Here is a 13,954-nt window from a genome sequence, read left to right on the forward strand (position 1 = left end):
GCCTGAAGGCAAGTGCCAGTTGGTGGTAATGACAGTATTTCCTGATGCAACCTGCTTATTTCCAGATGCTCCTTGGTGCGTTAGCTGTTAGCACATGGGCAAAGTGTTCTGCTGCCTGGGGCTACAGCACATTGGTGCACCTCCCAGCCCAACCCAACCCAGCCATGGCTTGCCCTCCAGTCTGCAGCCGTCTTGGTGCCAGAGCTAAAAAGAATTAGTGCCAGGGCCAATTCAAAGGGCTTTTTACTGTGCTGATGGGGATGGATCTGTCTTGGTCTGGTCCCAGATATGTTTGTGCAGTAGGAGTTGGCAAGATACTAAAGCACAAACAGATTTGGGACCCAAACAAATTTTTCAAGCTGGAACCAAGGCTAAGGAACTATACATCACATTTTAGGGTAACGTCTTTGAAACTGTGAGAAACTCAGTTTCCTGGAGGCGTGCACTTTCCCAGCGTGCATTGGCTTTGGTCAGAGCTCAATCTATTAGCAATTAAAAGACCCAGTTTGCTTCGTAAAAAAAAGGGCCTCAACTCGAAACGGTCAGACCAAGAAGTCAGAATCCTCAGATGTTCCCTAAGGGCCATTTCCTGTGTCCTGTAAGGGGAGCCTCTCCAATACTGGGTGGTATTCATTAGGGCATGCAACAGAAAACATTGAAAAACATTTTGTAATGTAAAACGGAAATGAGCGCTTCTTATTGGACAACCCATCACTGTTTTTTAGACCATTTTCTTCTATTTGGTGCCTAATGAATACAACCCGGTTGTCCAAGGAGAATCCTAACAGGGAAAGGATTAGGCTCTATTTGTAAGGGGGAAAGGGCCAAATTAAAGGCACAGCTTAACACCAGGGACTTTTCCCATCACTAACCGCCCACTCCAACCATCTGCCCCGGCCCCTATATCCTGCATCCCCACAAAGAGAGGCTCCCGGCAGGGTAAACATCACTCCTTGGGCCTGGGTTTTGTTCATTCGGCACTAAACGGAAGAAAAGCGCCAAACGGGGAGGAACTACTATGCTAATTTCCATTTTCCATTGCAAAATGTTTTAAAACATTTAAAAATGTTTTCCGTTGTGTGACCTAATGAACACACCCCTGGTAAAGCTCTGAGAATCAGAGCAATGTGAGATCAGGGAGGACTTATTTTCACTGCACTGATAATGGTGTGAAATATCACCTGTTATGTGATGAGAATAGTGCTTGTGTGTTTACATGCTGATGGGAGAGAGACAGTGGTGGATTAGCTGCTATCTCTCTGAGAGTTTGATCTACGCTCTTTACTCTGGACTTTGGTCTTCTCTCAACATTCACATAGCCAACATCTTTATGTCGAGACCTGGCATCCCCCTCACTTACATATTAACACACAAATCACCAGCTGGAATGTGCAGTTAAGACAATCTTGCTCACTTCGCTAGCTTGTCTCTGCTCACTGGGTCAGTGAAGCAGCGCTCACTGATACTTCTGTAGGTTAAAGCCAAAGAAGAGCTTATTCACCTGACTTTCACTACTGTAAGTCCGTCCAGTGAACCCAAATATATGTGACACCAAACCAAACAGACCAACAATGCCAATGGTGTGTCCTAAACAACAGACCAACTCAAAAGGATTCCGTGGATAATAAAGGGATAAATATAGTATTGTGTGTTCAAGTGCTTTCACCCACTGGGCAAAAACTGGTTGAATCAACGTTGTTTCCACGTCATTTCAACTAAAAAGATCTATGTGATGACATTGACAACGTGGAAAACTGATTGTATTTACAAAAAGTCATCAATGTAAGAGGATTTCGTCTTTTTTTCCACCCAACTTTGAACCTAAATCCAATAACGGGGTGACATTTTTGCTTGACTTCATGTTGAATTCACAACTCAACACAACCTAAATCGAAACTAGACGTTGAACTGACGTCTGCGCCCAGTGGATTGAGGCTTTACAAAAAAACCTAAGAGACACCAATCTGAAGTAAGCTTCTCACAACTTTCTGACACTGTTTACCCCTCAAAACTCCTTGAACATGATCTTACCAGCAGCGTAAACCACTGGCATTGTACTGAGAACAAGACGCGACACGTTTTTAACCAACCCTGACTCTGATTATAAGGTTAACCTCGGTTGGAGGCATTCACAGGGAGGTTTGGAGCATGTTCAGTGCACCAGTGTTGAAAGGAGCCTGTGTGGGCTAAGAAAAACACATAATAATGGAGTGGAATGGCTTCTTGTTGACGTCAGTCACACAGAAATTCATTTGTCAAACTTCTAACTGCAGTAAAACTCCAACTGGGTCTGTGACCCTCTTAACCAACTGAAGCATGCAGCCCCCCTGTTCTTTGTTTGTGGTTATAGTTTGAGGAAGGAGCTTGACAGCTATGGTGGAAGCTTCACTAGCAGTTCAGTTGGAATCGGGTGTGTTTTTACAGTGGGAAGTTATCTCAAAAGCAGTCGCACAACGGTGAGATAACGAAGGCCTAATAAAAGTCAGTCAATTACGGTTGAAGACAGTTCAACCGTTTCATTGTTGGGACAGAAGAATAGCCAGTGTCTTGGATAGAAATGTTATCCTATACCAACCAGAATGAAAACACATGTCCAGGGGTCTGTTTAAGACATACAGGTGTGTGTCTGCAAAGCATCAGCTCCAGGATGGCCCTGGACCCTGGGCCCTGAGAGTTGAACTTTGCTGTCCCCCAGGAGTGTGATGCAATCCCTCTGTCATCACCTCAAGCTCACAGCTCTCTATGCCCGTCATAGCACAGCCCAGACATCTGCTCTGTGTCAGTCCAACGTAAGGTCTCAAAATTAGATGGACTTTTTTTCCAACTGAAACTGAAGTACGGCCTGGCGTCGGTTCATGTGTGTCTGCTTTCATCAATGAAACTGGTATTCATTCTGGAATAAACTGTGATTTTATCCAGTAATGTTTTGCAGGAGGCTGGATATGGGACACGGTTATTCCCAACCAGGCCAGTTAGAAGTCATTAGACCTGGGAATGGACATTGATTTGTGAAATGAGGTCTGTAAGGCCAGGCATGATGAGAATTGTCCCATGCTTTTTTATTTGTACATTGGGGAGGAGACTGTTTTACTCGTATTTGTGCTTGTGTGCGTGCATGTGTCTGTGTTTACATGATTGTGTGAGTTGAATTGTGTCATGTGATACTGGACTGGTCATGTGATCCTACGACTGACATATCCCAGAGCATGCTAGGTAGGTGGCCTGTGCCCTCCTGAATGCTCACTGACGCAACACAGTTCCGGTACCTGATTGGTGGGGGGTCAGATTGGGAGGACACAGGACAGCATACCAGGCCTGACTGTAAAATCAGGATTCGTATTGAGGAGAGGGGCTGCATGATATGGGTTGTGAGGCAAACGTGGTGGAATATCTGTAGATACAGTATGTTTATTTCAATCTAGAGGGATCTCGTGATGTTAAACGGAATCATACTATCAAATAGATCCCTTACTGGTTTAGTATAAGACCGAGCTGTATTTACTAAATCTTTAGAATCAAGCGTCCGAACTCCGGAGAATCCATCTCGCCAAGATCAAAGTCATCACCACTGTACCTCTTCAAAGACAAGTTGACACAAACTATCACTTCCGTGGACAGTTCTCAGTGTTCAACTGAGTGTATAATTTGGGTCTTGCAGAGATGGGAATGTAGCGCTACCCTTTGACAAGCGGGTCTTCTCCACAGCTGGGAATGCCTGGTGATCAGCTGCCTCCGCTCAACAGCCAAGCCCCACTGCACTGCGTCTCATCTCCGTAATGACAGGCTCCTGAGCAGCCAGCAATTTCCAAAGAAAGAGGAGTCAGAGAGCGAGAGAGCGTGTGAAAGAGAGAGAGAGTGAGAGAGAGAGAAAAGAAGGAGTCCTGTATTTGGCAGCCAGCCAGCCAGCATATTCGTCCAACAGCCAAGTTGTGATGTGTCCCAGACTTCTTATGACAAGAGAGAGGAGTTTACTAAGTCCCAGTCCATGAGATTGATACAAAGGGAGGAAATGTAGGAGTGATGTGTCTTCATATATTTGACTTCAAAAACAGAACGGAAACAAAACTGCCAACACGTTTCATTAAAATGCTTCAGGACATTTTTTGAGTGTCTTTGAACATTTGCAGTATAACTACTGAGCTCAGTCAAGGTGACTCGCGTTAGTGGTCCGTGACGAACTCCTGGAAAAGTGACACGCAAAACAAACTTAACAGTCAAATTTCAAGCTCACTCTATTCTGAAGAACGTGAAGGTCATACAGTGTACTACTGCTGACGACTCACAGCCGCCTCTCTGTCTTAACTAGGGCACACAATAACATGTCTGAAGAAGACCATGCAGTAAGAGAACCGCATGAAAGACTAGAGTCCAACAACTAATGCCCTAGCCTAGACTCATGCACTGACTAGGTTTGCACAACCACTTTATTGTGATATTTGTTGTTGCTTTAAGAGGCAGCTTTCTCATGAAAACGACACATTCTTTTTAGAAAGGTTTGAGTGTGCTTTTTAGAAGTGTGTGAGCGGGGGTTGGTGGGTGGGGTGGGGGGGGCTCATTCCTGATCTCCTGGTAGCTTGAAGTACCATCATACAGACCATTCTTCCTTTACACAACCGATCAGAGATTGATAACAGATCCAGTGGACCAACCTTGTTTGTTTTATACAACTCGCCCTTCCCTTTCTTTTCCTGGAATGTTTCCCACTATAAAAACTTTAAATGACAAGCCAGACCACTACAGATCACAACTTTGTCTTTTAGTAAGAAAACTCACATCTCATCAACTTTTCGGAACTCCTCCACATACCGATTGCCCTAAGGGAACTCACATCTCATCAACTTTTCGGAACTCCTCCACATACCGATTGCCCTACGGGAACTCACATCTCATCAACTTTTCGGAACTCCTCCACATACCGATTGCCCTACGGGAACTCACATCTCATCAACTTTTCGGAACTCCTCCACATACTGATTGCCCTAAGGGGACAAATAAAAATGAAGCTGAATTGACTGCCAAGTAGTAAAGCCAACAGCAAGACAGACTGACTGACTTGCCCTTACCTTATTAGTTCATAGCTCCTTCTCCCTCTCTTTCCCACCAGGAGCTCCCTCTGTTCATGCACTCCTCTCCGCTTCCCACAGCAACTGTCTAATTGACAGAGAACCTTGCTCACTCCTAAATGTCAATCCACACCCCACGAAGAGAGAGAGAGAAAAAGGAGAGAGGAAGGAGGGAGGGAAAACAAGCCTGTGCGTGTGCGTGTGTTCGGGGGGGGGGGGGTCCCCCTTGGAGGGGAGGTTGAGAAGAAGGCTGACCAAAAAGGGAAGAGACTAAACAGAGCGGAAAGAACCAAAGACAAACACTGAGAGCTCAGATCAAAGGGTTCCTCTAAGTGCTCCTAGTGCTGTGTGCTTGGACCAAGACCTTTGTCATTATATACTAGGAGTGGGCTGAGAGAGAATGATATTTCACATCTGATTATGGCCACACACACACACACAAAAAAACAGGCAAGAAAAACATCTTCTGAGAATATTTTGTAGTTTATCTACTAAGAACTTTGTCATTATATACTGGGAGTGAGGTTGAGGTGGACTAATATTTCAGATCTGATTATGACAACACACAAAAAACAAGCTGGAAAAACATATTCTGAGTATATTTTTCTCGTTTATCTGTGTTTGTGTTGCTCCCATTTCCTCTTTCACTACCCCCCCGTAAGTTTATTTTTGTGACCTTCTGTAATTATAGAACAGTGATAACATCTGGAAATATGAAACAACACATCTTTTAAAAGCTTGCTTTGCAGGTCGGCTAACCTACTCCTAACCTATGCACAGATGCCGCCTGAGAATGTGTTCCATGCAGGGAAAACACTTGGGCTGTTTGGAAAGCTTTTTCTGAACCACTGTCTTGTGTGCCAATACAGATAGATGAGCAAACAACTACAGTTCTTCCGCACTGCAGTAATTATGTATGACTTGAGACCAGGTGAGTTCAATAGGTCTTACAATAGCAAAAAATGATTTTCAACCTAATACAAAAATGTGCATTCTTAATGGACAAGTTCAGGTTGTAGCTCCCCTATTCAAAATGTTTCAAAATGTTTTCTCCGTACTAAACAACAACAACAACAAATGTGATTATGTTGAATCAACATAAGGGAATTTGGTATTTTTGTCACCCAACTTTTTGCCTGAATCCAAACCTTTATGAAAAATTATTGCAGTTAGAGTGCAGTATAACTGCAGTTCAACTGCAGTACAAAATACCACAGGGGACTGCAGTTAATGCAGTTTCAAAACTGCAATATTTCTTTGTAAGGGATGACATGGTGACATCTTTGGTTGATTTCACATTGAATTCACATTAGTTGACAACTCAACCACATGTAAATCAAAACTATACAGTACCAGTCAAAAGTTTGGACACACCTACTCATTCAAGGGTTTTTCTTTATTTGGACTATTTTCTACATTGTAAAATCATAGTGAACACATCAAAACTATGAAATCATGTAGAAACCAAAGAAGTGTTTAACAAATAAAATATATTTTATATTTGAGATTCTTCAAAGTAGCCACCCTTTGCCTTGATAACAGCTGGCACAGCTGCGCCGCTGCGCCACTCTGGAGGCCCAGTCACACTTTTTTTTCCCTGACTCTTACAGTGGGGCAAAAAAGTATTTAGTTAGCCACCAATTGTGCAAGTTCTCCCACTTAAAAAGATGAGAGAGGCCTGTAATTTGCATCATAGGTACACTTCAACTATGACAGACGAAATGAGAAATAAAAATCCAGAAAATCACATTGTAGGATTTTTAATGAATTTATTTGCAAATTATGGTGGAAAATAAGTATTTGGTCAATAACAAAAGTTTATCTCAATACTTTGTTATATACCCTTTGTTGGCAATGACAGAGGTCAAACGTTTTCTGTAAGGCTTCACAAGGTTTTCACACACTGTTGCTGGTATTTTGGCCCATTCCTCCATGCAGATCTCCTCTAGAGCAGTGATGTTTTGGGGCTGTTGCTGGGCAACACGGACTTTCAACTCCCTCCAAAGATTTTCTATGGGGTTGAGATCTGGAGACTGGCTAGGCCACTCCAGGACCTTGAAATGCTTCTTACGAAGCCACTCCTTTGTTGCCCGGGCGGTGTGTTTGGGATCATTGTCATGCTGAAAGACCCAGCCACGTTTCATCTTCAATGCCCTTGCTGATGGAAGGAGGTTTTCACTCAAAATCTCACGATACATGGCCCCATTCATTCTTTCCTTTACACGGATCAGTCGTCCTGGTCCCTTTGCAGAAAAACAGCCCCAAAGCATGATGTTTCCACCCCCATGCTTCACAGTAGGTATGGTGTTCTTTGGATGCAACTCAGCATTCTTTGTCCTCCAAACATGACGAGTTGAGTTTTTACCAAAAAGTTGGAAAGTCTGGATCATCCAAATGCTCTCTAGCAAACATCAGACGTTCTGGACATGTACTGGCTTAAGCAGGGGGACATGTCTGGCACTGCAGGATTTGAGTCCCTGGTGGAGTAGTGTGTTACTGGTGGTAGGCTTTGTTACTTTGGTCCCAGCTCTCTGCAGATCATTCACTAGGTCCCCCCGTGTGGTTCTGGGATTTTTGTGATAAATTGTGATAATTTTGACCCCACAGGGTGATATCTTGTGTGGAGCCCCAGATTAAGGGAGATTATCAGTGGTCTTGTATATCTTCCATTTCCTAATTTTAATTTTACCTTTATTTTACTAGGCAAGTCAGTTAAGAACAAATTCTTATTTTCAATGACGGCCTAGGTTCCAGTGGGTTAACTGCCTGTTCAGGGGCAGAACGACAGATTTGTACCTTGTCAGCTCGGGGATTCAAACTTGCAACCTTTCGGTTACTAGTCCAACGCTCTAACCACTAGGCTACCCTGCCGCCCCACAGCTACCCACATTGCTCCCACAGTTGATTTCTTCAAACCAAGCTGCTTACCTATTGCAGATTCAGTCTTCCCAGCCTGGTGCAGGTCTACAATTTTGTTTCTGGTGTCCTTTGACAGCTCTTTGGTCTTGGCCATAGTGGAGTTTGGAGTGTGACTGTTTGAGGTTGTGGACAGGTGTCTATAATACTGAAAACAAGTTCAAACAGGTGCCATTAATACAGGTAACGAGTGGAGGACAGAGGAGCCTCTTAAAGACGTTACAGGTCTGTGAGCGCCAGAAATCTTGCTTGTTTGTAGGTGACCAAATACTTATTTTCTACCATAATTTGCAAATAAATTCATAAAAAATCCTACAATGTGATTTTCTGGATTTTTTTCTTCTCATTTTGTCTGTCATAGTTGAAGTGTACCTATGGTGAAAATTACAGGCCTCTCTCATCTTTTTAAGTGGGAGAACTTGCACAATTGGTGGCTGACTAAATACTTTTTTGCCTCACTGTATATACTCTTATATTTAAAAGAAAGTGCTATCTAGAACCTAAAAGGGTTCTTCGGCTGTCCCCATAGGATAACTATTTGAAGAACCCTTTTTTGGTTCCAGGTAGAACTATTTTGGGTTCCATGTAGAACCCTTTCCACAAAGGGAAAGAACCAAAAATGGTTCTCCTGTGTGGACAGCCGAAGAACCCTTTTGGAACCTTTTTCCATATAACATGAGCTCTAACTTTTCTAAAATTCTTCAGAGAAACTGTAACAGATAATCTGTTACGTGTATCCGAAAGTTTAGAACTGAATAAAATAGAAGACGAATCTAAAAGGGGGTATGCGCCAAAACAGTTATTTAGCTAGCTCAGTCCCTGAGAAACTGTTTGTTGCTCTCTCAGTCCCTTTAGGGCGTACAGTTTGTGTAAGATGTACATAAGTGGAACCAGCTTTAACTCCTGATGCTGACATATATACATAGATGAGTGCACACGCACACACTCACTCACACGTGCATGCACATACACACACAGGGTAGTAACCGATAGCCTTTCCGCCCTGCCTGGCAACACCCACCTCCAGAGCACTGAGGCACCAAATTAATCCTTCATCAGCCAGTTAATATAAAACAGATTAGTGATTTGTTAGCAAGCTGGTACTAAAGCTTTTTATTCACTTCTTTAGGAAGTTGTAGTTGCCCCCCCAAAAAAAAAATCTGTTTCTACCACAGACTTGGGGTGTTTAGATAAACATTTTTTATGGTAGTCGTAAGGGTGGAATCATTACGTAGAACATGTTTGTCTGTCTGTAAGTTTAGAGCATCCCTACAGCTATGGAGCACAGCTGCATCTTTGAATTAAATGAAGGTTCAGGGACCCTTGATGATCTGCTTCTGTCAGGCTGAGTCCAGTGAATTAGCCCCCTCTATTGACACTTTTATTTAATGACAAACGTAAGGTAAAATAAGTCATGAGTGTATTGTGTTACTTATGAACTGACTGATTGGGTATTCTGTTCCTAAAAATGTGATTTGGTTAGACTCCTTAAGGGCACAAACGAGGGCCTTGACTGCCTGTCCAACTGTAAAGTATTTTCTAATGTTTAATTTAAAAAGAAACATGCATCTTCTTCAAACAGGTTTTGTTCTCACGGTTGTTGTCTTTTGTGGAGCGAGGGAAAAGTCGAAACATGTAAAACATCAATTGAGGCATCGCATGTAAAGTGCTTGTTGACCCTTACAATAATGTGGAACGTTCCCACAGTTTTTAGGGTGGACTAAAACTATATTCTGGTTAGGATATCTGACAATTTATGCAACCCATTGTGCTGCAAAAAAATATTTGGTCTCTAGAATAAAATTATACGGTATCCAATATTTGATCATACTTTTAGCAGCAGCAACTGAAAATCGCAGTGCTTTTTTAATTCCAAAACCAAATGTTGGGGGAACAATGTTGTACTCAGCCCCCATTGCAGAAACAGTCACTATAATGATGCTTGTCAAATGGAGTGTGACATTCCAGAGGTTCTCTGTGTGATCCCTAATTGCTTTCACAAAGTTCTGACGGTTCCTGGAGTTCTAACAACCCAATTAGTGAGTGACCCGCCTTTCGGTCCTTTCTGTCCTTCTGGGGCATGAGATTGAGGCTTGACCGTTTCTCACCATTCTTTGATCAGACAAGAGGACGATAAGACATCGGCTCATCCCCAAAGTCTGTTTGTGAAGTTGGATTTGTTTTTTTATCGAAGGTTCAAATTTGCCTTTTAGGTGGATTAGCCTACCGCTGAATCCAAGGTTTGATTGTTGAGCTGCCTGTTTGAGGTGCTTACATGAAAATGCTGTTCCTTCTCCTGTTGAATTGTGCCTGGGGCTTATTGCTCACAGATGACCTGGAAGGTGCCATCGAGGAGAATAAGGAGCTGGGCAAAGCCATTCTGGAGATGCTGCACATCAATAAGCTGTCTGCACCCCATGTGGCCAAACCACACCCCTACATGAGACAGGTCTATCAGCTTCTGGACACACAAGAGGCCGAGACTTGGGAAGCTCTGATGGAACCCTGGTGCAGAGTTTCCGGAGTGTTCTGGGTAGGAGCCTAACTTGAAACCGTTATACCGTAAATAAGATATTTTCCTGACATTGATTGTTCCTCATATAGAATTTGAACAATATGTTTAATGTCTTATTAGCTAGTGAAATTCCTGTTAGTCCTGAAAACAATTCTAGCTTGCAGTTAGCTAATATCAGCTTTATTATACCATAGTTGTTCCAGGTTGTGTATGTGATGTTATTAATTGATGCCTGTATTTTGTGTGTTCTGTGCTGTGAGCCAACTTTGGATGCAATCAACTAGATTGATTAACATGGTCTCTCTTTATGTTCCTTGGACCAAGCAGGCCCACCGCATGCCCCCGCAGGATGGATCTGGTTCAACGTCTCCCACCTGAAGCCTTCTATGGCCGTGGCTGAGCTCGTCCTGCTCCGCAAGACCCTCCACCCCGACCCCCTCAGTGTCACAGTGTCCCTGCACAGCCTGACCCAGGGTGCGAGTGGCCTGAGCGTGAGCCCTCCCCTCGAGGAGAGGATCCTGACCCTGGATCAGCTACCCCCGTCTGGCTATGACGTGTTCGACGTGTCCCCCTTCATGTTCTCCTCCATGCCTCTGGACGTGGTGGGCTTCCAGCTGCGCTACACGGACGAGAGTGGGAGCCTGGTGCTTCATGAGGCCCTGACCCAGAGCCTCTACTGCCTGGGAGGTGGCTCCCTCAGCGAGCCCCTGCTGGTGGTGTACCGGGCTAGGCCGCTTCGCCCCCAGACGACGGCTGCCACCAATGGGTTACGGCCTGAGCGGAGACAGCGCCAGCACTGCCGCACGAGGAGCCACGAGAGGAGGAGCCTCTTCCTGGCCAAACGAAATGGCTACAAGCGCCGCCGCTTTGATGCCAGCTCTGACCCACAGTGTCGGCTCTATCACCGCTATGTTGACTTCAACCAGGGCGATCTGGCAAACTGGATCCTACAGCCGTCAGGGTTCAATGCTACCTTCTGCAGGTGGGAACGTCACACAAACATACATTGAGTTCCAAAAGTATAGGGACAAATTCACTTATATGTTTATTAAAGTAATAAAAGGTTAAATATTTGGTTCCCTATTCCTGGGACACAGTGACTACCTGTGACTCTAGCCTGTGACTCTACAAATTTGTTGGATTCATTGCTGTTTGTTCTGGTTGTGTTTCAGATTATTTTGTGCCCAATAGAAATGAATGGTAAATAATGTATTGTGTCATTTTGGAGTCCCTTTTATTGTAAATAAAAACAGAATATGCTTCTTAACACATTCATGTGGATGCTACCATGATTACAGATAATTCTGAATGAATCGTGAATAATGATGAGTGAGAAAATGACAGAAGCACAAATATCATACTTAACTTTGTACTACTTCAATACACGTACGTGAATTTGCCCCAATACTTTTGGTCCCCTAAAATGGGGGGACTATGTACAAAAAGTGATGTAGTTACTAAACGGTTCGACCAATATGGATGGAAATACCCTCAAATTAAATTGGACACTCTGCACTTTAACCTCATAGTCATTGTATAATTTTAAATCCAAAGTACTGGAGCCAAAATAATAACAAAATGTGTCACTGTCCCAATACTTTTGAAGCTCACTGTAAATTATGACTTAACTACCCAAGTGATGATGTCATTGCAGTCACTTTTGCCCGCTGACTGGGTAGTGAAGTGATCATCCAGTACATAACCTTGGATGTGTTTATAATCAGAGCGTTATCCCATTTCAGAGGTACCTGCCACATTGGGAATTCAGAAGTGTCCATAGAAGGATTTAGACCAAGGAAAATATCACCTGAGGAGAGATCAGTGAATCGGTACGTGTTGAGAACTCCATATCCAGTATTCACTACAGATACTGTAGTAGCCTTTGTGTAGCTATTTGTTGACAATACTGCCCTACAAAGGCAAAACGCAGTAACTACACTTTGTCAAAATGTTGTTAAGACTGAAATTAGGCTTTGTAGTATCTGTTTTATCTTGTGTCCTGGTTCCATTATGTTCTGTTTCAAAGAAAATGGAGTTTGAAATTTTGAGTTTGAAAATCTAAGGAAAACCCAAGGAAAACAGCAGTAACTGAAGTTACTGCACTTTTACTTTGTTTCACCATGTTTTGACTGCAGGTACCCGCTCTGCCATGCGAAGACAAAGAGCAGTAAATATGTAAACAGTGAAAATAAAAAAAATGGCTTTAAAGTTATTTGCTGTCCAGACAAATACAATATGTCGTAGGTAGATAAGTGATAATGCACTGATGTATCATCTTATTAGGAAGTCCTTTTTATGCATATCAACCATGACCTATGACCCATAAATGAAATAAATGACCATACCAAGTCAAACAGAAAGACAACAAGAAAATTGGATAAACACATTTAGATTGTAGATATATGTATTTTTAAATATAAATGTTCTGCGTGATGAAATAGTCCTTACGTCATGGCGAAAAAAATGCTTGTGGGTTACTACAACAACATTCAATACATGGAAACACAACTACATAACACCATTAAGTATAGTTGGAATGTAGTTGGAACTCTCAAGCTGTTTCCATCAAACAGAAAAAACAAACAGAGTTGAATAAACACATTTAAATTGTAGATATTGCACTTTGCCTTTGCATGACCCATATAGTTGATAAGGTCAAATCAGTGGTCATGGTTGATGTGCATAAAACTTACTTCACAATAAGATGATACATCGGTGCATTAGCACTATCATCTTATTGTGAAGTAATTTACAACATAATTGGCTGGCTAGCAAAAAAACTTTAAAGCAATTTTTCTGTTTCACTGTTGGCGTAATTACTGCGTTTGGCCTTTGTCGAGCAGAATAGACATCCACTTTGTATAGTTTCATATCCACTAGGACAATATTATTCTGCAGGATTGTTGTAATTAGGGTTGCAAAATTCTGGTAATTTTACCAAAATTCCCAGGTTTTCTAGAAAATCCCGGAAGGAGGATCCCTGATTTCCTGCCTATTCTCTCCTGATTCTGGGAGTCTTCCAACCAGGATTTCTGTTGCCGGAATTTTGCGACCCTACAACTACGTTACTGTAGTTGTAATATTTCGTTTCCTTCAATTTCAGCTCCAACTGTGTTCCACTTGAGCTGTCATCTCTCACGGTGATGTATAGGAGTGAAACGGATGACGTCATAATCCAGAAATTTAGAGACGCAAGGGCAGAGAGCTGCACATGCCAGCCACAGGCTAAGCCTTGAAACCAGCTCCCACATACAGTATTTACCTATCCTAGCCACTGGAGGGCGAAATTGCTTATTGAATCTGAAGTAGGATGCCTGCTAGAAGACCGGCTAGTAGACCTGGGAGAAAAGGATTAGGGTCATTTTATGTTTTGAGAAATCTATGAACGAGGGTTGGTATGTTCTGGTGTGGTGGGTGAATAAAAAATACTCTTGAAAAATGTCCTCCTGTTTACTACATG

General features: G+C 42.8%; 2 protein-coding genes across 3 annotated transcripts in view; one reads left to right on the plus strand and one right to left on the minus strand.

Moving 5' to 3' along the window:
• The window catches only part of frem1a (Fras1 related extracellular matrix 1a), a 35,590-nt gene extending 30,422 nt beyond the window's left edge, over positions 1-5,168 (minus strand). The window contains exon 1 of one of the 2 annotated variants that reach the window (XM_029674567.2): positions 5,064-5,164. The gene's annotated coding sequence lies outside the window, so the exon portion shown is untranslated. Of the gene's footprint in view, positions 1-5,063 lie in introns of both variants that reach the window. The other variant, XM_029674568.2, reaches the window with a different exon arrangement.
• Positions 5,169-10,108: 4,940 nt separating this feature from the next.
• Positions 10,109-13,904, plus strand: LOC115138114 (bone morphogenetic protein 4). The gene is given in 5 exon segments (XM_029674612.2): positions 10,109-10,444; positions 10,447-10,512; positions 10,822-11,476; positions 12,237-12,323; positions 13,598-13,904. Coding segments are annotated over 5 exon segments (1,131 nt in total). The 5' UTR covers positions 10,109-10,254; the 3' UTR covers positions 13,731-13,904.
• Positions 13,905-13,954: the final 50 nt, after the last annotated feature.

This window comes from Oncorhynchus nerka, linkage group LG12, assembly GCF_034236695.1.
Source record: "Oncorhynchus nerka isolate Pitt River linkage group LG12, Oner_Uvic_2.0, whole genome shotgun sequence".
In the NCBI taxonomy this organism is placed as follows: Eukaryota; Metazoa; Chordata; class Actinopteri; order Salmoniformes; family Salmonidae; genus Oncorhynchus; species Oncorhynchus nerka.